General features: G+C 30.4%; 1 protein-coding gene and 1 long non-coding RNA gene across 3 annotated transcripts; both read right to left on the reverse strand.

Moving 5' to 3' along the window:
* Nucleotides 1–4,575: 4,575 nt before the first annotated feature.
* Nucleotides 4,576–11,570, reverse strand: LOC107949509 (putative RNA-binding protein Luc7-like 1). Of its 2 annotated transcripts, XM_016884172.2 has the most exons (13): nt 11,133–11,570; nt 9,950–10,002; nt 9,373–9,541; nt 9,212–9,275; nt 8,614–8,693; nt 8,307–8,460; nt 7,843–7,904; nt 7,588–7,650; nt 6,848–6,906; nt 6,459–6,540; nt 5,436–5,482; nt 5,073–5,318; nt 4,576–4,794 (listed from the first exon to the last, which is right to left on the reverse strand). In XM_016884172.2, the coding sequence occupies exons 1-13, from the start codon at nt 11,277–11,279 to the stop codon at nt 4,779–4,781; spliced, it is 1,242 nt and encodes a 413-aa protein (XP_016739661.1). In that variant the 5' UTR covers nt 11,280–11,570; the 3' UTR covers nt 4,576–4,778. The 2 variants fall into 2 exon arrangements, with proteins under 2 accessions (XP_016739661.1, XP_040945888.1); XM_041089954.1 differs by lacking the exons at nt 4,576–4,794; nt 5,073–5,318 and adding an exon at nt 6,113–6,168 and having other exon boundaries at nt 5,440–5,482; nt 11,133–11,537.
* Nucleotides 11,571–14,389: 2,819 nt separating this feature from the next.
* Nucleotides 14,390–16,384, reverse strand: LOC107921974 (uncharacterized). Its single transcript, XR_001691165.2, has 3 exons — nt 16,291–16,384; nt 16,109–16,175; nt 14,390–14,983 (listed from the first exon to the last, which is right to left on the reverse strand). It is a non-coding gene; the product is annotated as an uncharacterized lncRNA (long non-coding RNA).
* Between the last annotated feature and the right edge of the window lie 8,134 nt (nt 16,385–24,518).

The raw sequence follows: 24,518 nt of genomic DNA on the forward strand, positions 1-24,518 counted from the left end.
CTTGGACTCAAATCGAATCAAAGTTGAAGAACAAGAAAATAAATTATTTTGAAAATAAATTAAAATAAAATAGAACCTGATTTAAAACCTAATTAAAACTAAATCTAATAACTAAACCCTAAGAATTGGCCTTCAACTGGTGACCCTTCTAATTGAGCATAAGCCTCCTATTTATAGGTAAAGGTAGTTTCTTAATTAGGTCAAATATAGGTCTTAATTACACTAAATATTGATTGTGTGGATGGAAACCCACTTGATTAATTTTTGCTCTCTGTCAGCCATGTGTCTCGACACAAACTTATGTGTGTTGCGACACACAACTTCGAATGTTAATTCTAGAATTGGCTCGGTTGTGTTGCAACTCAATTGTCGTTCCTTATGCTTTTGGGCCTTGAAATAGGTGTCCTGCACACTCAATGAAGCTCATTAAAACCACCTTAAAGTCGATATTGGCCCAATAGGTCAACTAACTCGAAATATTGCGTAAAAACACTTATTTTGTAATAATTTAACTCTAAGCTAAGAAAATTGAAAATGCAATAAAAGATACTAAAATGGCTAGAAAACAAGCTCGTCAAGTGCCGAAAAGTACTTAAATTGTCAGTACACTTTGTGACAAGCCAATGTTACTCTCAATCGAGTCACCAACTCAGTTACAAAAATTACGGAAATACTCTTCCATAATTAAAATAAGTTATATTATTTGAGGATAATTTAGTTTTTTAATTTAAAAAAATTAATAAAAATGCATATCGAGGAATTTGAACTCAAACTAATTAGATTAGTAAAACCTTTAATTTACCACTCAATCAATGTTTTATTTTGATATTTTTTTGTACATTTCAATTTTTATTATTCGCACTTTATTACCTCCATCAATTGTATATCTGTACTTATTATTATTTAAGCCCCTGACTGAGTTGGTGTCACAAGTCAATAAGGCACCAACTCAGTTAGAGAAATTAAGAAAATGTCATTCCGTAATTAAAATAAGTTATATTATTCAAGGGTATTTTAGTCTTTTATTTTTTTAAAAAGAAACCAATAAAAAATTTACTTGTGATTGGATTTGAATCCACTCTAAATGCATTAATAAAACATTAAATTAACCACTAAACTAAAACTTTATTTTATTTTATTATGCACACTTTATTACCTTTATCATCTATACTATTATTTAAGCCCTTAACTGAGTTTATGTCACAAGTCAACCAAGCACCAACCTAGTTAGAAAAATTACAAATGTTTTTTCTGTAATTAAAATAAGTTATATTATTCAAGAGTATTTTAATCTTTTTATTTAAAAAATATAAAAAATTTACATGTGATTGGATTTGAACCAACTCTAAATGCATTATAAAACCTTAAATTAAGCACTTTTCCTTTGTTATTACTTAGTTTCAAATCATGCATTATTTTACTTATTATATATTATTTTTAAGCGCACATCTATATTTTAAATACATGATTTTTATACGCATACATGTATAATAGAATTTTTTTTTCATAATTACATTTTAATGGATCAGGTCAAAGAATTTTTCTTCATTGAACTAAGAAAAGATTATAAACTTAACAATAATTTTATGACTTTTTAAAAAATTAGTATATTATAATTTTTAAAAATATTTTTTATAATTTTTGTTTCATATTATTTTTATAAAGTTTTTTTTATATTTTGGATTTTAAAATTTTTTAAATATTATATATTTTTCAATTTTTTTAATTTTTATAATTCAACAAATCACAGTTTAACACATAGTTTCACATAATTTATTACAGAAATTAATCAACGCATCATTGTTTCACTTTCAAAAGACCAATTTACTCAATTTTTCAATGATAAGAAACTAAAGATACTGCCAAGGGATAATTCTTTCGACCTCTTGTTGGCATCCTACTGCGAATTAATATTCAAACCCTTCATTGTTATTCCCTCCGTGATTTATAATCCGCTAAAATCTCATAAATATTTCTATCTATAAATTGAAAATTTAATCCTCTTATTTTTATTTTTAGAAATTTAAAGTTTTTATTTTTTAAATGTCAAAATTCAAGTCCAGTTATTAATACAGTTATTTTTCTTGTTAAATTTATTTAGTATTTTGAAATAAAAAGACACTTATTAACCATGTAATTAGAAAAATGATCTTGTAATAAATCTGAATTTAACAAAAAAATTAGCAATGTCTACAGTTACACCTTAATTTTAAAATTAAAAAAATTTAAATTCTTAAAAATAAAAATAAGAAATCAAATTTCAGATTTTTGAAGAGTACACTATATTTTAATATTTATAATTTATACCAAACGAAAATAAAAAAGCACAATGGTAATTAATTTTCATTATTTACAATTTTAATTATTTTATTTTTATTGAGCTAAATTTTAGCATTAATTTTTCAAATTATTGTACTAACTTCCGACATTAATTTTTCAAGTTGGGAACATTGACCTGTCATCAACTGTGGGCAATTATAGGACTTAATGGACCTAAAAAAACAAAATGAAACCTGAAACCACCTAGCACAAAAGCACTTGACACCACGCCGAGAGCAGGAGATCAAAATTATTGAGATGACGAAGGAGGAAACTATTAAAAATTAGTCACTTTAATTTATCTTAAGATATATTTTTTATATTTAAAATATTATATTTTAGTCACTTATACTATTATGTTATAATATTTTAGTCATTGAGCCGTTAATTGTTTTAACGGTGTAACGGTAAACTAACGTAACAAGTTAAATTATTATTTCAAATAAAAATTTTAGGTTAAATTCTACAATTAATCCTTTTTTTTTTGTTTTAAGCAATTTTTTTCTTTTATGTTCTTTTAATTTTTTTTTTCATTTTCTTATTCTTCTCCCTCTGTTTTCCTCCCTTCTTAACTTCTTTTAATATATTATATTTTTCATTTGTTAAAATTAATCCTTATACTTTTTTTAAACAATTTAAATTTTTTTCTTTTTAACGTATTATATTTTCCATTTGTTAAAACTAATCCTTATACTTTTTTTTGAACAATTTAAATTTTTTTCCTTATACTTTTTACTTATTTATTTTCCTTTTCTTCTTCCCATTTATTTTTCTCTCTTCTCATATTCTTTATTGCAAAAATATAATATTTTCCCACCAAATCAACCAAGTTCTTTCTTTCACATGATTCCTAGATTAAATTTCACTTAAAACCAAATACCTTTAATTCTTAACCAAATCTCGATTTGACTATAACCTAAATTTTAAACTAAAATTGGATCTAACTAATCAATATAAAAAACCATACCTTTAATTAAATCTAAACATAAATTGAATTATTTATATTCAAAACAATTTTTTTCCAATTCTAGATTTTTACAAAATTGTGTAGATTATTCCTTTTTTGTTCTTTTTTCTTTTTTTCTGTCGAATAAAATTAAACAAATGATAAAATTGATCTAAACCTTCTTAGATATTCTTAGGCAAGCTTGATTGAAAGTCGAACATGGATGAATCAAAAAAAGGGAGCATGGAACCAATCCGATTTAGGTAAAGTTAAGGATAAGTTTCATATGATGGTCATTTTACTCATTGAGAATGTAAAGCTCATCTGAAGAATCCGTGAAATAATGTAATTTCAAAAAAAATAAAAATATTATAAGGTAAATAAGGTAATCATGAGGGTTGAGGGAACGAGCTTAGAAAACTTTGTTAAGAGTAGACTACCATAAATCACGACTAGCAAAATCTTCAAGTAAGACAAATTTGTAGACAAAATTATTGAAAGATCCAAATTAATTTGTTAAAACGATAATAGATGATGAGAGTTTGTTATTGTGGTGGTGAAAATATACAACGCAAATTTTATTTTAATTTCAACTTGTTTTTTTTTTTCATAAACATAAAAAATTTTAAAAAATGAAAAACGTAAAAAAAACAACATTAAAAGAAACAAAAAAAGGAGGAGATCAAAAAGGAGAAGCAAATGAGAGGAATATAAAGAAAAAAAGTTTAAAGAGCATAAAAAAACTTGCTCAAAAAAAATAAAAATACCAATTATATAATTAACTTAAAAGTTTGTTTAAAATAATGATTCAGTGTGTTACGTCAACTTACCGTTACACTATTAACGACAAATAACACAAGTAATTAAAACATAAATGATTAAAATGTAACTTAAAATAAACAAAAACTATTTTAATAATTTACCCATAAGAGAATCCTTTTTAGTGCAGGAAATCACCTACAACGTTAAATTTCTTTTTTAAGAAGAAAAACCATAAAATTTTAAATAGGTTTCGTCACCGACAAATGATCACATATTCCAGTGTAGTAAAGGTTATTGTAAAGTGCTGGCTGCTAATACCATTCCATCAAAGAAAGAAAAACGATCCTTTAAAATCCAGTCCTAGAGAAGTGTTTTTAGGGATTAGGGCTGGCAGCTAATTTCCAAAAATATCATTTAATATCGTGGGAGAAAAGGAGGGTGTTGTTAATAGCATTGCTCAGTAATTGATCACTTGGAGATGTCACTGCAGCGGATGATTAGTGAGAAATAAATGTTGTTAAAACACTAAAACGTACCTCTCCCAGATATTTAAGCAACAGAGAAATCTTTGAAGCAGTCAAGTCAAAGTCAATACATCCAGCAAAAAACACCAGAAAACTGCCAAACTCCACCCCCAAATGAATCCTACTTTGCATAAAACCAACACAACAATCCTACATGATTTCATCACCGACCTAAACAAGAACATCATTTCATTATCCATCCACTTTGATTGCAACCATCATCCATCCTAGTAGCGATCACGCCTGAAAAATTCAAACATTGTTTTTAAAGAAATATACTAATATATTATTTCGGATCTCTCAAAAAAAAAGAACTTCAGCCATGCCTAAAAGAGATGAGTAGGGTAATTATCAAAACGCTAAGCTATATCATAATCTGAAGTTCTAGAACCACAAAGCCAACCCCCTTGTGGCTATGCATTCTATATTAACTTCATGAACCGGTTAATTGTTTTAAAATCCTTCAAGTCCCATCATGCCTGAAAATAAAAGGAAATCAAGACCCATGCAGAAGCAGGTACCTGTGCCGATCATAATCCCTAGAATGTTCCCTAGACCGAGAACGTGACCTACGACGACTTCTTGAATCATAACTGCGTGAGCGCTCATAATCTCTCTCCCGGTCCCGATCATATCCACGATCTCGTTCATGATACCTGTCCTGATCCCTGCTCCTACGATCATGATCCCTCCCTCGATCACAGCTCTCTCCTCGATCACGATCCCGACTGGGCTCTCTTTCACGATCCCTACTCCGTTCCTTTGATCTTCCCTCAGTAATTAGAAATATTAGAGAATTATGGAAGAAACTGAACCATCTCGCAGTCCCCTTTCCCAAATAAGAGACAAAACAAGCAAAAAAAAAAAAAACGGGTACAGCTTACCTTCTGTCATCATATCGATCAAGTTTGCGGCTCTTGTTTCTCTCTTCCTGACAAAAATAGTTACCAACAAAGTGCTACTGAAACCATTTTTCGAATAACATAAAATGCCACTCAATATTTTATGCACTTGCCACAAGGACTATTAAGGTAAAACTTCTAAGGCTAGGCATAAGAAAGTAAGCCTTAAAGTCTTAAAACCATTAAACAAGAGATAGCAAAGCAGAACAGAAAAGCCCTGCTCAAATACCTCATATAATCAGTGCCCATGCACACACCATCTGTTTTCTTAGTAGTAAAAAGGAACAGAACTAAACCAGCATTAACTTGATCATATGATGACAAAGTGCAAATATGTGGCACATGCAATTCTAGATTATTTTTGCAGCTCATGTTTCATTTTCGGTAGTCCAAGACAGTGAGATAAGCAAAGAGTTGTGCTTTGATTTGTAGAAGACAGGTTTCTTCTCCATCTACTTCTCCACTCTTTTTCTTTAGTATATTAATTGTTCCCTTAGACCAGGAGCATTGTGTGCTCAAATCTAATGCATGTCAAAGCCCAATATGCACAGGTGAATCCATGAAAAAAATACTGTTTTACAGAGTTCAGCATCTAGCTTATAACCACAAAGATTAGAAAATGGAAGGGTATTATTCACTCCGAGATAAGAAAAACTCACAGATGGCTCACTAACTGAGAATCGGTATAGAAGAATGTGTAACATTATACCAGCACCTGAACCAACATATTCACATACCAACTTAAGGATGTCTCAACACAAGATGCATAAAAGAATAGATCTATCCTACTAAGCACAACTGCATCTATTTGATTTATTCCTTCAAATCAGTAGGCAAAAGCATTAACTTCCATCTGAGGAAGTCAAATACAACAGTTCCTCAGATCAGAAGTTGCAAGTGAACTAGCAAATCAGACATCTTGGCAATCCCTTACTCAGTATTTATTGAAAAAAAACACACACACACACAGAGCTAAGACACTAGAGAGAAAATAAATTGTCTTACCTGAAGCTCTGCTAGTTTATCACGGATTTGCATGTAACCTAAATGAAGCTTGCCTCCAAAATGATCAGCTAAACGCCGGTCACTGAAAGGATAAAGGAAAAGTAAAATACTTCACCAAGAAGATTGAAATATACAACAGACAAGTTATTATAGCTTCCGCATAATTTATTATCTAGCAATAGCATGATCTACAAGCATGTAAAACAGAAAAAAAAAAGACGCACATTATGTAGCTGCAAAAGTAATCCTCGTAAAACTGGGCCCAAAAGCCTGCTGGTATCGAGGTATAATAGTCGGGTCAAAAGCTGAAACACTTGAAACCCCACATGCTGATTTTTTTAAGCCCACAAAACAAGCCAAAACAACAGGAATTAACATTCAAGATTTACCTATCATAAACACTTAAAAATGCTCCACAAATGTCACAAACACGAAGCTTTTGATCAGTCTGAAAAAATTGCAATTCAAAGGATTAATTAGTAAAGGTCAGATCAGATCAGCAAATGAAAAAAACCAACAATGAACTTTAAAAATTGAACCATAAACTGAAAAGAATTGTGTAAAGCAACTTTCCATGAACTTATAATATCCTAAATTCCTAGGGCCCAAAAGCACGTTACGGCTTCATATAATTTATCTAAGTAGCTCATAAATCAAATTAGCCAATGAACGAAACAATAACACTGAATAATGGTAACAGGAAACCTGTAATTTGTCCACAAACGCACACAGCGCCAAGCTCAAAAATCATTCCAACATGCATAGATCTACCTTTAAAATGTTAAGCTCATGAAAACAAGCAGCAGCAGAAAGCTCTCATAATTCATGCCAAACTCTAAATTTTATAACTTTATCTGTATGGATTATAAGCTGCTTATAGCAAAAGCATTAAACTAATTTCAGGAAGTCTGAGCTTGCATGTGCATTGTTGATTTACAAACATAGGCAAGATGCACAAGACTAAGTCTCTCATACTAAACTTCACCTTAAGTTGTGTGCTGTTTCAAACAGCACAACCCTTCCAATTCTCATTTTCAGTGCTTTAGTTTTTCATTTTCAGTCTAAACTTGTAGCCTTGGTTTACTTTAGGCACTTTAATTGTTTGGTTAAGAAAAGAAAACAGACTTACAATGCGGACATCAGCGGCTGTGTACTTTGAGGAGTCCAGAACAGGCTCCTGTCTAGCAGGCAGCTGAACAGAAAAAAGCATTATAAGAATTTTTTTAAAAACCCATAAATTGCCTAAAAGGAAGGAAACAAAAAAGATAAAAAAGAAACAGAAAAGGTTTTTTTCCTAGAAGAGTTAAGGATGACAAAAACTGAAGTAACAAGTATAGGACAAAATTCAAAGAAAAGAATAAGCCAAAACTAAGAAATTGGAAACCTTCTTAAGAGCTTCAGCCTCTTCCAGAGCTTTTTGTGCTTCATCCACCATTCCCTTCTCACCTAAACGATAAAGATAAAAAGAGATATACAATTAAGTAAAATAAAGCAAAATAACAGTGTTACTAATATCCATAAATTACTAAAATTAAAAATAACATAGTCCTGACCTCAAAGAATATATCCTGAATCTAAGTCATCAATGGGGTGGCTAGGTGGTTATTTTGGGGGGGGGGATGGAGGGGGGCTGTTTAGTTATTTAATAACTATTAACATTTTGACATATCTTTGTAACCATAACAAAAAAGCTCACAGACCAAAAGCAATAAATAGCAAAACTATTAATATCAAAAACGGCTAGCTTGAGGAGTGAGGAATGCCATTGATCGATAACTTGCATATCAATTCACTAACATACAAGCTCAAGTTTGTTAAGCTGAAGCATCATTAAGCAGTATACTTTACCAAGATCTTCTGCTTTCTTTAGCTTCTCGTTTATCATCTCCTGGATATGAGGATCAGGTGCAGCTACAGGCAAAGGTGCCAATGGCGGTGGATTTGGCAGGGGTTGAGGCAGCGATGCTCTATCTTTATTGAATGCATCCAAAAGTAATATTGACTATCACAATAAGAAAATTTCACATGTTAAAGAGCCAAAAGGTTATCACAGAATCAAGATTGCAAAATTTTCACCACAGCTAAATCAAGAATACTGCATCATGGGACTAATATTTTCATTTTAACTTCTAAACCTCCAAAAGCTATGGTATACCTGCTTGTCTGCTCTTGTAGTTCTAAGCTCTTCTACTTCTTCCAGTGCTCGAATCTTAAGATCTGTCTTGCCTTCAAGATCTATATGGTAAAAGTAAACATGTATGAAATTTCCTAAAAGACTTGCAAGCAATCATGTATAAGTGGGGATTTTATAAAGGGTTCCATTACAATCATAATTACAGATAAAGTGTGGATAGTCCACACTCCTTTATAGAAATAGCAAAAACAAAAACTTTCAATGTATTTTACTCCAAAATTTCATGAGTGCAGAATAAGGACATTAGAAACACTTGAGGTTCAAAATGTTTGTCCTCTTTACCAAAAGAGGACTTTCTTATCTATTACAATCAATAAATCTGCCTTTCAAAATGAGTGATCTAGATGATTTACCAAATATGTAGAGTGTAGACTATATGGAGACTAAAAAATGCCACATCTTTCACCAAATTCATCCATAAATATTTAATCCTAAAGTATCCATCTAAATCATCCCTGGTTGGGTTTGCGGTTTTAGACAGCATCCCATCTATGAGTTACTAGCACCTTAAAGCTAAAACATAAAGGAATAATTCGCATGCCAGCTCAAAATTCATTACCATGTTGATCAGCTTCTTTCAGTTTCTCCTTTATCTGCTTCGACAGCTCAAGAATTTCAGGTGTCTGTAATTTCAAAATTTGCAAAATCCAAATAAGAAAAAGAAAAAACAAATGACCTCAAATAAAACTAATGAAAGTGAATCAACTTAATTGGCCTTACCTGTGTAACCTCAGAAACTGATATAGCAATAGCAGCTTTGGCATCCTCATCTTCAAGACGCCGTAGAGCTCTGCCAATTTTCCTATCACACTCGACAATGAGTCTATCAATGGCATCTTCTAATTCTCTGTCATAATTATCAACACCTTTTGACTTGGCTTCTTCATATCTAGGAAGAGTTAAGCAACCAAATATACACCCCTACACCTTACTTCTAGATAGAATAATGATACACCATCAGCCAGTAGTCTGTAAGCATGTCTCTCTGACTCGCCTTTTCTTCTAGCATACGCATATTGAGAACATTTTCAAGTACTTCAAAGGTCAAGCTAGAGACAGCTAGAATTATGTGATCCTGTAAATATATGGCAAAACTCACAAAAAAATAAAACATAACCACATCCAAGCCTTGCACCGAAGTCTGAGAAACCTAGCTGACAGCTATTTTCAAATTGACCACTACATAGTACCTACTGACATACCGCAGGTCGCAAGAGGAGTACAAGTCAAACATTAATAACAATGTTGAAGTCACAATGCAACAATAGTTGCCAGCAATAAGACTTAGCAAGGATACTCTTTCCTCAGCTGTAAAGAGTGGACCTTTGGGCATGGTCCCATATCCATTTTCTGAACCAAGATGAGAAACAGAAAGTCATCAGTAGTGTAAAAACGCATAAGAACTTCAGACAGGAAAAAGAAAAAGGTTCAGAAACCACTATCTGGTGTATTTCTAAAACCTAGCATTCAACAATCAAACTCAAAACCTTAATAAAGATGGTCCATCATTGATCTACCATGTAACTAAACACATACAGCATCTTTAGCAGTAAATGATTTAACCAAAATCCTCTCCTCAAACAGAAGTATTTGTATCAATAGATACCATGAGAAAAAAAGAATTAAATTAGAAAAAGAAAAAAAAAATTGCAAATACCATAATATGCTTATCGTTGAGTATTTGTTTTCCATGTCACCAACCAATGACAAATTAAAATAGTATAGTCAAAATCCTTTATTCTTCCTAGACATCTTAAGTAAAATAAAACTTAGGAACAGAGAATTTGCATTAAGTTTTCCCTTTCTTTTTCTACTAACAACAAATACTACCTATCATCACTGTTTTTCTCGTTTTCTTTAGATTTCCTGTATTACTCAGATCTATTCCCTAGCTACCAGTAGTAATGCTCCTTTCGGTAATTACTTTGGCAATCTAGTTTTTATTCACTTCCTCAAAAGTTATTAAAAGCAAAAAGAAAAGAAAAAAAAAGAATATTCACATTCAGTTTATAACAAGTAAAAATGAGATAACTCAACACAATCATTCAATATAAAAGTAAAATCATGCATTTTTCCTATTCAAAAAAACTCGAAGCTAGAAATTTCATTTTTCAGAAGCATAATTGCTTCCGTGAACAAACGCAATTTCCTTTCATAACAAAAACTTAGTGAAAATGACCTAATGGAACTTGTAGAACAATGATTCCCTTTTTTTCCTTGTAACGTATGTTCACAGAAACCAAAAGACTTCCCAAGCTCTTCAGGTTTTTTTTTTTTTGAGAGAGTTCAAATTCATCGTCTACCTTACTCTCTCACTCCACAAATCAAATAGATCTCTCCCTAAGCTGTAATTTAATAAAAAAAATCATATAATGAAAGCAGAGATTAGGGCTGGACAAGACAAAGAGAATCATGATAACAAGTAAATAAAAAAGCGAAAAGAAATCAAAGAAGCGATATCTAAATATTGATAGAAGTACCGTTAATTGGAAGAGCTCGTGAGGGCAAAGACCAGACAAAAAGAGACGGCAAACATCGCGATCGTAGTATTTGCGATTCACTTCACGTACATCGCCATTTCGATTGGCACCCATCAGCACATCGAGCTGTTTCCTCATAGCGTCCATTTTGGTGCTTTTTTTCCTTTTTAGGTGTTGTCTTCTCCTTTCTCTTGCAAAGTGAAAGGGGAATCAATATTTAACCTCCAACACTTCTTTTTCTGTGAAAGAGTTAAGGCAAGGCAAGGCAAGGGAGACTTTTTCTAGGGTTTGGTTTTCGCTAGGGATCGAGAATTTCGGCCTTCCGGGGGCTCTTATAACAATTTTGATTTATTAGGTTTTTTCTAAGCCAGGGGTGAACTCATTGTTTTTATTTTTCTTTTCACTTTTTTTCATAATTTGCCATATAATTTTGTTCTTACTTTAATTTAGTCCATTCTAAATTTATATCATCCATCAAAAATGTTTTAACTAGCTACTAAAACTATTCTTTTATTTTTTCTAAAGGCATAATCATAAATTTATCCTTTAATATTTATATCTTTTAATCTCTTTTTAGTTAAATTTGACCATCAATCATTTAAAAAAATATCGAATTTGACTTTCAACCTTTTAAAAAGAGTCAATTTGTTGTTTTTTAACAAAAATATTGACTAAAATATTAAAATTTTAAATATGGTAGTTCGCATGACAATCCATTTATACTTCATACTAATTTTTTGAATTTTTATGATCTTTTTATAATTTTTTTATTTTTTGAATACTTTTATAAATATTAAATCATTTGTTGATGTGTCATACAAGATAATTAATGTTTTAGTCATTATTTTCGTTAAAAAAATGATTTGACTCTTTTTGAAAGGTTAATGGCCAAATTAATTAAAAAATATAAACATTGAGGTTTAAATTTATTATTATGTCTTTTTTTAATTTAAAAAAGAAAAACTAAGAATTAATTGCACCAAACATTTCCAAACTATACCCTTATTCAAAATTAGTCTCAAAACTTCAAAATGTTCTAATTAGGTCATTCTCTTACTGGAACTGTTAATTTAACTATTAAATGGCATGTTAAAATTTTTGTGGCAGAATTTAAAATGAAAATTTTAAAGAAAAGTAAAATATTGCCACATAACTTTTAAAAATAAAAACAAAAAAAAAAGAAAGAGTGAACAATAATTTCTACAAAAACTTCGAAAACCTTAAAACCAAGAAATTCACAATGTCCATGTTTACAATATTCATTTTTCTTTAAAATTTTCATTTTGAATTATGTTACATAAGATCTAACGTCGTATTTAACGATTTTAGTAATAGAAGGACATTATTGATATAGTATTAATAGTTTGAGGATGTAACTAGAATGTTTTAAAGTTTGAAAATTAATTTAGAATAAGAGTCATAATTTAAAGATGTTTGGTATAATTAATTAAAAAACTAAATAGATTTTTCATCCAATGCAATAAATTCTAGTACAACATATTTGATGGAATTAGAATCACAAGCAAATTGGAGCATGTTTGGTTGGGAGTATTGGCTATGCCAATACACCCCTAATCAGTGGGCCCCACTTATTACGCCTCTAATCCGTTGTTTGGTTTAATGTATTGCTATTACGGGGCTAAACCATTACTGACCTAATCGGTGAAATCCACCGATTTCTAATACCTCCCTTTTGCTCCGTTTAGGCAATCCTTCAGTTTACCCTCCCTGTTTTACCCTCCCAGGCTTCACCTTTTAGAGCACGTTTGGTTCGCTGTATTGGATTAGAGGTGTATTGGATTAGAGGTGTAATGGAATAGAGGTGTAATGGAATAGAGGTGTAATAGCAAATCAATTGTTTGGTTGAATGTAATGGAATAGAGGCGTAATAGTAATCCTGTGTTTGGTTGAATGTAATAGAGGTGTAATAGCATAATGGAAAAAACTAAAATGACTAGAATACCCTTAGCAGAAATTTGTTTAGGTAAATGATTATTGTTATTGTTATTAAATTTTAATAAGATTATTAATATCAATAATAAATAATTTAATCATATTTTAACATAATTATTATTAAATATATTTTAATTAAAATATATAATTTAATAAAATTCTTAATAATCAATATTCTTATATTAATTTTTTCATTTAATTTAGAGAAATTTAAATATTGTTTGCAATATTAGTACGATAATAATATTGATTTTGTGCCTTTGAAACCATTTTCTAACATTAGTCCATTGTTTTTAATATTAAACAATACTTTATGTTATAAACAATATTTTTAAATATAAATAAATTACGGTCAAGATTATTAAATTATTAGTAAATTTACTTTTTAATTACTCTATTTAAAAAAAATTATAAAATGATGATCTTAAAATAGGGCAGTAATTGAATGAGCAATCCAATGAACCAAACATGATCCTCAATTCCTTCAAGTATGTTTTCAAATCAAAATTAAGAGTATATCTATTTTGTTGACAAATCTAAACTAAGCTTTTTCTAATGATTGGATCGAAAGGGTGAAGAACCCCAATAAACAAGAACAAGTATAACTATTGTTTTCTATGTCAGTGTGATCTTCTAATGCAATCCTATAACTAGGAAGAACCGCATATAATTGGTCGGATTGCGGCTTTGAGATCATCGTAAAATCTTTGCTCCGAAAATCTGCTAGCTCTTCTCCTTGCTGCTGTAGCTATCTTGAGTCTTTCAGACTCGGGCATCTTCACGATTTTCAGGACTGCATCTGCATCTGCATCTGCATTAATTTCAACCCCATAGTGTGGCATTGAAAGGGTTCTGAGCATGTTAACAGACTGATTTGATTATTGATGCAAGAACAAAAATGATAAGAATCGGGTTGAAAAATAGGTAGTATAATCCATGAACAAGCAACAGAATGTGAATCCCATGTTGCGAAATGTAATAAGACCATGTTTTTGCATGGGATAAGCAAACCAGATAGCATATACCCAAACCTTAAGACACTAACATTGCAACAAAGGATAATTATCTAGGCCTATTGAACAGAGGTTTGATTCTACAAGAATGAACATGGTGCAACTTTACGACAAAAACTTGATTGCGATTTCAAGCTGCATATAAAGCAAGCAAAGAAGCAGAATTGGGTTCTAACTGACCATAGTGCAGTGTCATAGTGAACATGTAGAAAGCTTCATAGCTTCCAACTTCATCCGAGTTCGAAAATTAACAGCCTATTGAAAAAAACATGCCTAATATGCCACAAAGTGAGAACCCTATAGGCCTAGACTAAGGTCATGCAACTGAAAGCTGCAATAGAAGAAGCTGAAACCTATACTAGATGATAAGATAAAACCGATATACGATTTGTACGAGCAACGGTGTAAACAAGTCATCAAGTGAAAGCATTACAAATTGTTCTCTATCAGCAGACATGAAAACTTGCTCTAATGAAAACATTGTTGCAAACGGTTTAAACACGAAAATAGAATCTTCGTCGCAACCCCATGGTACAAATATGTTTCAAACAAAACCAAATAGTAAACGGGGAACATATTCTGTCTTACAATGAACATGTAAGGCATATATTGAATCGACATAAACGACATAATGTTGAATTATGATACAATATAACAAAGGATAAGAAAAACAAAGGATAACCAAAGTAACATGAATACAAACAAGAAAAATAGAAGCAATTCATTCAAACTTGTGCTTTAAAATTGTAGTGCACACTCAGCTTAATAAAGGAAAAAAAAGAAAAGGGAAAATCTTGAAAATAATACATTTTCCTTTCTGATAAGCTTGCAACCTTCAATAGGATCAAAACCAGGAGGCAGATTTCCTCTTGGGATTGGCTCTATCTGCAAAATATAAAAGAGGAAGATGATGTAAATATTGACAATAAATTTTAGCTGCATTTGAAAAAGAGGAGACATCCAAGGAGATCTAAACAGGTTTTATAGTCAATTACATTTTGTTTTTCTTCTTTTGCTGCCCTATATTAGTTTATCTGTCTATATAGGGACACCTTGTCATTGACTTAAAGTAACAAAACTCTCATGCGCTAAGGCTGAAGATTGGTGAAATTTAAGATCCCTTTGATATAGTATTTAATTAGTTTAACAGTAAATGAAATAGACTTGATAGGATTTGCTTTTTGTGCAAACCTCTTTAATATTAAACGTGCCTATCCATAGCTTGATTCATTTTGCAGCCAAAACCAAGCTATCATTCAATTAGAGAGCTCTATGGGAGAAACAAAACAAAAAACTTAAAGAATGCAATATTTCAACACAAATCCTCATGAGCATATACCCAAAGGTTACTCTAAGAATCTGCCCTGCTCTGTCCTCATAAGTCAAACTTTCCTTTTTCTTTTATTTCTTCAATTCAATAGCAGGAGAGGACCATGGTCATATTAATACTTGCCTTTGGAAATCATATTTTTAAATGACAACAGAAGCAGCAACAAAACTACTCAAATAATAGGGCACTTTACCTTACGTTAAGGCCCTAGATTTAAATTATACTTAAAAGATAAAAGATATTAGCATAAACCATGCACATGGTGACAAATGGAAATAATTTAGCATAAAAGAAGAAAGCTTCTTTGCATATTCATCTATGCTAGTTGATCAAATGGAAATAGTTTAGCATGTCAGAGGACCTAACATTCTTTAGGGCCTAAGATGAAACTTAAATGATATATGACTATGCATGCCAGGACTTTTAACATTCTTTCTCCTTTTATGTTACTAAAACCTTGTCCCTCAGAGAATTTTGCTCTTTTGATCAGGTGATGAAAAGCTAATTAGATCAGTCTCAGCCTTTAGAAGACAATTCTAACTCAATTTCAAACAATGGAATGCACTAAATCGAAATTTTAAACTAAATAAATTAAAAACACAAAAATTTAGGATAATCGGGAAACATAGATAAACATCTGAAGCGTAGAAATTAAAGGAAAGGAGACAAGGTATTCTCACTGGTAGTAGAGGCGCAGGCGGCGGTGCTGGAAGGTCAAATATGTGAAAGTGATGAAATTTTTGGGTCCTGATAAAATGAAGAGCAAAAACGTATGAGAAGATGGAGCTGAGGGCAAAAATCGATTTTAAGTTCCCAAACGTAAGAGGGAAAAATCAATGAAGAAGAGAAGTAAAAAGATTACCTCTGCAATCAATGGAAGGGAAACGTCGGAGAGGATGAAGCTTGATGAGGGCAAAAAAGATTACCTCCTTTCCCGCTACTGTTTCTCAGTCGCTGCAAGAAACTGGAAGAATGGTGAAGCCCTTTGGCTGTCAGCATACCTTTGGCTGGAAGAAGATGAAGGCGAATCGATTTGGCTGGAAGAAGATGTGAAAACGTGAAGGTGAATCGATTTGGCTTGATTTGAGGATATGAAATCGATGGGAAATTTTTTGGGAGAAGAAGGCAGGCTATTTTGATCTCAAAATTAAAGAAGAAAACGATGAATAGCCATTACAAACTAAAACCCAGGAATCCCTATTACAGCTGCTGAGGGAATAGGTAAGGAATAGCAAAACCTCCGATTCGGTAAACGGTGAACCAAACGGCGTATTGGGTGGGGCCACCGAATCGGGGTGTAATGGATTAGCCATTACACCCAACCAAACATGGTGTTATTTTCTTTTTCTTTACAACCGATTTGCTCCTTCTCAACCTTTTCTTTTCTTTTTGTATCATTATAGCTCCAAATTTTTGTTGTTTGATCGAATCCAAAATATTAATCTCAGCTTCGCACAAAAACTGTAAGTCAAATACCTTTCTATCAGCAGTTTATTTCTTTATCGTTTTCGTTGAATTTTGCTGCTCGTTTAGTTATTTTTTCAGTCGAATCCATGATGAGTTATGAATATCGGATATATGTTATCATTATCTTTATTTCTCGTTGTAGTTCCTTGAAATTTTTTTTTATTTTGTTGAAACCAAATGAAAAGAATCAATAGAGGGGCTAATAAAATACCCTAAAATTGAACCAGAAGACAACCAGTTTCAATTCTTATCTTTCCAGGTAATTCTTATTATTTTTTCTTTCTCGTGTTAAATATCTGTTTGGTTGTATTGAAAACCAAGGAAAAGGAACTGGAAAGTTTGTAAATGTTGTTTCTCTGCTTTTTCTAATTGGGTTTAGCCCAGATGGTTGAATGAATAACCTTAACTAAGATGGAATACAATTTTCTATTGTTTATTCTTTTTTTCTTTGAAAAGGGAGCATCTGTTAGTTTTAGTTTTCTTTTTGTTTTGGATTCATTGTTATTTAGCTTCTCCAAGTAGAGGGTTGTTCTTAGTATTTCTTTGTATGACAAAATTTGAAGGTTCTTATTGGATGCCTGAGATTGATCGCACTGTTTTAGCATTGTTGCATTGTTAAGGATAGTCAGTAGCTGTTAGTCAAGAGTAGCTGTTAGTCGAAGCTGTTATACAATTGGTTCAATTGTAACTATTTGCTATCCATTATAGTCTGCTAAGGAGTTAATAGTAGCTGTTAGTCGAAGTTGTTATACATATTCTTGTATGAATAGCTATAGAGACTTTATTGTAAAGAGATCATCTTTGCAGATTGATGGTATTTCAATATCAGATGTCTTTCTTCTTGTATGTTTAGTGTGTATCTTGATATGCATTGATGTGATTTCCCAGTATTAGAGCAAAGTCATTGTTTAAATTGTAGGTTATTTAATTTGATATGGATTTTAGTATGGCAGCAAGTTTTATGTCGAAATGTACCTATAGACTATAGCATATTTTGCTTCTTCTTTTTTTCTTTTTGCTCGCATAATATGCCTATCTTTGTTCTTTTAGTTTGTGGAATAACTTGTTAATCTTGGTGAATGATAGCTATTTTTATTTTGATTTTTTTGTTATTGTTGTTTATTGGTTCAAGGAAAAACAATAGTGTTTTTTTTAATGATGGTGTTAGGATCTGGAAAAAGTGTTATGCAAGATGGAAAGCAGCTTAAAAGGTCTGAATAATTATAAAATTTATAAAATTTACAATTATATTTTATTATCAAGTTTTTGTTTTAAAGTTACATATAATTATAAAACTAGAGTATGAGGAGTATAAGCTTATCCATTTGATAGCCTTTGTGAAGGAATGAGAAGAGTCTGAAATGTGGGAGGACTATCCTTATCTCTTAAATGAGTTGTGAAGTTGTCGAGAGAGTTATTTATAAAAGGTTTGCCAATGAGATGGCAAGCAGACTGCTAGTTAGAAATTCATGCATCTTTGAATCACCAATTCAATTAATAAGCTTAACTAAAGGAAATAAGGACTTTACATCCACCAATTCAAGCAACCTATATGTACCCTTTTACAGTCTGCATTGTTCCTTGTTTCAATTCATTACATCATTCCTTCAACTCTGCTATATATTATTACCGTCTCCAGATAACCAAACCTTTTACTGCTAACTTGTAAAAAAATTATGAAAATACAACAGAGATCATTGAGACATTGTTGAAGTTGGCTTGCATGTAGACCAAGAAGCAGACCAAGCTGTCCGAGCCATGCAAGTTGCAGCTGAAGCTTATGCTGCTGTTTTGTTACTTTCAAATAGATATTTTATTATTTGGTTAGATATGAACTAAGTTGTTGATATGCTTGATGTAATTAGGTGCTGATAGATTGATAAATCAGCTTTACCAAGTGTACAAGCAATGTTTATCAAAAAGTTACTAAGCCACTTAGTGGAGTTAGGTATGTGTTTAGGTAACATTTTCTTATTTTTGACCGGCTGATTGCTTGGTATATGTAATGGCATTGTGCCTTCATTCAAATGTAATGAAACCTTTCAGAAAATTCTTCTTCATTTGGTCTTTACTTAAGCATTTTTATTCATAAAGATCTTGCTGTTTTTGTTTTGTTTGTTGAGCAAGATATCAATGCTTTATGCTTAAGTTTCTGTCAAAATTTCTCATTTTGTTTGGATATTTTTTATTTTTAATATCCAAATTATTAAATAATGCATTTGTTAAAATAAAAATAATTAAATGCATAAAACTAATTAAATTATATGTTTAATTAAAATAATTAAATTATTTGTTTCACTAATGATATTTTAGCACATTAATATTATTGTGGTTTAAAAATAATAAAGTAGATTATATATTATTTTTATAGTATTATATATTATGATTTTAGTAAATTCATGTAAGAATATTTAATATTAAGAATTTTATTAAATTATATTTAATAATAATTATGTTAAAATATGATTAAATTATTTATTATTTATATTAATAATCTTGTTAAAATTTAATAACAATAACAATAATCATCTGCCTAAAAAAATTCTGCTAATGGTATTCTAGTCATTTTAGTTTTTTTCATTATGCTATTATACCTCTATTCCATTCAACCAAACACAAGATTACTATTACGCCTCTATTCCATTACATTCAACCAAACAGTTGATTTGCTATTACACCTCTATTCCATTATGCCTCTAATCCAATACAGCGAACCAAACGTGCCCTTGGTGTTAGTGGGAAGGTGGACGATAAGATTTAACTCGGTGCCATTTAAGTGTTAAATAAGAGTTTTAACCATTATTCTAAATAATTTTTTGCTAGATAAGCATTACATTACGCAACTTAGACATAATGTACCCTAAACCAAAATAACTTTGGACAAAGCACATACATGATTTATGCAAGGTGGGACTTGAACCCACACTCGTTATAATGAAATATTAACTTATTTGATAGGAGTATTGACATTATAATCTATCTTATAATTAGTTTTTTTCTCATGCGATATACAAGTTAATCGCGTGTTTTATTCAATTATTTTTTAATTAGTAATATGTTGGAAACAAAATTTGACATATTATAAATAAATAAATTCAAATAGATAAAATTGTATCTATATTTTGATATTAAAATAATAATTAAAAATATTATAACTTCACTCCATTTACAAACTATTATTTAATTTTTTTTATAAAAAAAAAGTAAACGGATTATTTTAATTAGTAAAAAATAAAAATAAACATCCCGTTAAAGGAATTAATATAAATTTTGAATCCAAAATATTTAAACACTAATTAACACCGACCACTGTTTGGTTGTGAAAATCAACCTAATAATACCTATTACACCATTTAAGATGCTTTTTCATGAATTTTTTTTTATAATTTTTCGTTCCTCTATTTTTATATTTTCAAGTTTGTCCTTACTAAAAAAATAAAATTACAACTATGTTTTTTCTCTCCCAAGCATTCAACTAATATTTTTTTTTGGGCTTAATAGTATAAAATGATTTTGAAGAATTTCAAAAAAAAAATTATTAAATTTCTCTCAACTTTTTGCAACTCCTCAAACTTATAAAATTAATTAAATCAACCTTTTGACTGGCGTTGACCATTAAATTCTAATGGAATTGTCGACATGACCGTTAACGATTGTCACATCACACAAGTGCTACATCAGCAAAACAAAACAATTCAAAAAAATAAAAATATATTTTAAATTTTTAAGTTTAGAATAAACCTGGATAGCTATTTGTCCAGGTTCATTTGAATTTGAATACCAATTTGTTCAGATTCATCTTGAAGTTATAAAAAAGTTTCTAAAAATATTTAAAAAATATATTAAAAATAACAATCATAAATTTTTAATGAATTAAATCTCAAGTCGAACTAATCTATTACAAAAAGATGAAATTGGATGATAGAAAACAAATTTATGGTTTGATTGTAAATTTATCGATTTATTATTTTAAATTCAAATTCAAAGTTACAATTATGGTTCAATTTGATATGAGAAAAATATTGTAACACTCTATATTCGACCTGACTGTCATGCCTAAGCTATGGAATGTCACATTCGTTACCGAAGTAACTACGAATACAATTTTGATCCATTCGATAATTTATACAGGTTATTCTAGATAATACATCAATATAACATGCTTTATATTCATATATGGGGTTTTACGAGCTCACCAAAGCTCCTATGATAACTCGAGACCATTTGAGGAATAAAATGTAAAGTTTTAAAATTTTCTAAGTTGGCGTTGCGACCATGAGGGATTCACATCATGACATCAAAAACAGAGGCTTAGCATCGTAACTTCAGGAGTGCAATTTCACAATTTTCAAAACAGTGGGTTGGTGTCGTGACTTCAAACTGGGGACATTGTGATGTCAGGAGTTGGTGTCACAGCATCAACAGGGTTGTGTCATGACTTTGAGGGCAAACTCCCTTAAAGTTTACTTCATTTGATTCATCCTGTGAAATTATACAATAGCAATGGTCTAAGGACCCGATATGCAATTCTATTCAACTTAAATGATGATTATTTGAACATCTCAACTCTTTAAAATCTTTAAAACACTTATATACATGTTTTAAACAATTCATAAGTCAATTCTAGCTAACATTCACTAACCAAAATACCTAGTTGACCATTTACAACTTTAAATTGGTTTAATTCTAGGTAGATGCAATCTATTGAAATTTAAAGAATAGTACAAACATTTCTGATTCGACTATCAACGATTCGGATGTTGCTTCACCTCTCAAGACTTCGAGATCTACCGATACATGCGCAAAAAATAAACAAACTGTGCGATGAGCAATAAAGCTCAGTGGTACTTTCATGATTCAAGTCAATATAACATTAGCATTAACCAAATGAATACAATCAATTCAAGTACAACATTTAGCCAATTCACGTTCCATTCATGTCAAGAGTTTCCATTAAAATATGATGTATGCAAATAGCCATTTTATATACCAATTCATTGAACATTTGCTTTAAAACTTATCATCCCATACCATTCAACAATAAGGTACATATATCTTCATTTCATACATACCAATTTCTCATTTCTTTAACTCATCTCATTCTCGGATTTGTTGATTCATTCTGTTTCCATACCAACCCTCAGGGCTCGTAGTAATCGATTCATATGTTATTTCACATGTTTTCTCTATCATGATTTTTATATATGCATATATAGTTCTTTTTCATCATATCAATTCAATTCAATATCATTTATTGAGTTTATATTTTACAATTCCTATTAACCGAACTCAGACTCAAGACAAATATACAGATCAACCAACCAACACATCAATCTAGCACCGAAGTGCATCATCGGATGAGCAGAAACAAATATATTGGCACATAAGTGCATCATCAGATGAGCCGAAGATAAACCCGTACACAATTTAATCCTATGGCAAGCCAACTATATTTGGCTCTACTCGAATAATTAATAGGGTATCCAATGTCTATTTATTTGTCATCACATAATCAATATCACAATTCCATATCATTTTCATCATAAATTCATATTGTGAATCATATATCAATTTATAACATACTTATTTCTATTATATCCAATTTAGTCCAATTTTTCAATAGTCGATGTCATCATGTATTAACCGAATCATGCAATAGCAATATACTTATCTTAATAAGTAGTCTCATGTCAACATATGTATATGTCTGCATATATATATATATATATTTGTTTTTACGAATTGAACTTGAATCATAAAAGTACAAAGTGAAATCGTCATTACTCGACAACGACTCTTGTCTTTCCTTTCCCTCTCGATGACCCAACGTCATCTTGAGTTACATTCAATAATTAAATAATAGAAAAATATCAGTTTACATCTATCTAACATTCAAATACAAAGTGAAACATATTTTACATTTTGTTTAGTTTAGTCATTGACTCGGGATATGCATATTCTTCAATATTTAGCATCGAATCAAAATCTAATTTTACATTCTTTCATTAGGGACCTTATACTTTCTATTTACAACATAATCTCTTGATAGTTTTCAATTTATTCACTTTAGTCCCTAATGTTTCAATATTATCAAACAAGCTTAATTAGCTTTACAATTTAGTATTTATCATGATCTAAGCTTGATATCTATCAATTTCAAGCCTAATTCATTAATTTCTCTATAATGGACACTTGTTAAAAACTTAACAATTGAACAAATTGATACATGGCCTAGCTAAATCTCCCATAATTAAGAATCTATAAAAATTTGATAAAAAATGGCTTGATTACCTTGGTAATTTTGGTATGGCCGAATGAACCGTAAAAATGGAGTTTTTCTCCTCTTTTCTTTCTTTGGACGGTGAAAGAAGATGATAATATAAACTTTCTTTCCATTATAATGATATATATACTAGAATTAGCCTTTAGTTAATCTTGACTAATTAGATTAATTATGTTTTATAATATTAATTTAACTATTAATTTAAACTAAGTGGGTATAATCATCATCATCCACTAACTCATATTAAACATTGGTTAAATAACCATTTTGGTCCTTTGAATAATTCCTATCTAGGTCCCCAAGCCTTTTCTAAATTAAAACTCAATAACGATTAGACTTTTATAATTTAAACACTAAGCTTTAATTAACTAACTTCTTGGTTAAATTACTTAACCCGAACTTCACTATATTTCATACTAACTTCATAAATCCTTATATTTCATCCTTACGGACTCAGTTTATGGAAACCGGTTCTAAAACCACATTTTTTACACCACTAATGTAATAGCTCGTTTTCTAATAGTGTCGAAAATAATGGTTTCAGGACCACAATTCTGACATCTGAGTCTGTAAATATTAATTATTTAATATTTATGAGTTCATTAGTGTCATATAAAATTTGGTTTAGAAATTTTGATGTTTGATTGGTTAATTAAAAAAGGACTAAATTGTAAAACCTACCAAAGTTAGTTCTATTAGCTAAAGGTAATAAATGGTTTTAGAAATTTGACTTGAGGGCCTTAGGTGGTAAATTTACCTATTTCATTTTTAGTGGACGATTTGGTGGATGTTGACATGAAATTTAATTATTTTTATTTTTATATAAAGAGCAATCTTGTAATTTAGTTAATAAACAAATTAAAATAAACAAAAGATGAAATAATCATGATCTTTATCTTTCTTTTCACTTTGGAACCGAAACACCATAGCTAAGGAGAAGCAAACTTTTGACCAAAGCATTTTCAATTGCATGTTATGAAATTTAGATTTGTTTGTAGTGATTTTTATGTTTTTGATATCGTTGTAGCTTAACCTAGCTAGTACAAGGATTATTTTGTGAAACTGTCAAAGTTTAGAAAAATTACCATTGATGTTCTTGAAGTTTTCTTGATGTGTATACTTGGGTTGGAAGCTTAATGGTGATTTTGAGTTAGTTAGTAAAGTAATTTGGTATGTTTTATGTCTAGGAATTTAATTGAAAATAATGAAAATATGAAATTTTTTTCTCTTGAAATTTTAGCATGTAAAGACTAATTTGGAGTTGTTATAAATTCGGTTCAATGGGAATAAATTTTTAATTATGAAAATAATATTGTTTTAGTCTTAGGGATTAAATTGAA

Source organism: Gossypium hirsutum, chromosome D03 (assembly GCF_007990345.1).
Source record: "Gossypium hirsutum isolate 1008001.06 chromosome D03, Gossypium_hirsutum_v2.1, whole genome shotgun sequence".
In the NCBI taxonomy this organism is placed as follows: domain Eukaryota; kingdom Viridiplantae; phylum Streptophyta; class Magnoliopsida; order Malvales; family Malvaceae; genus Gossypium; species Gossypium hirsutum.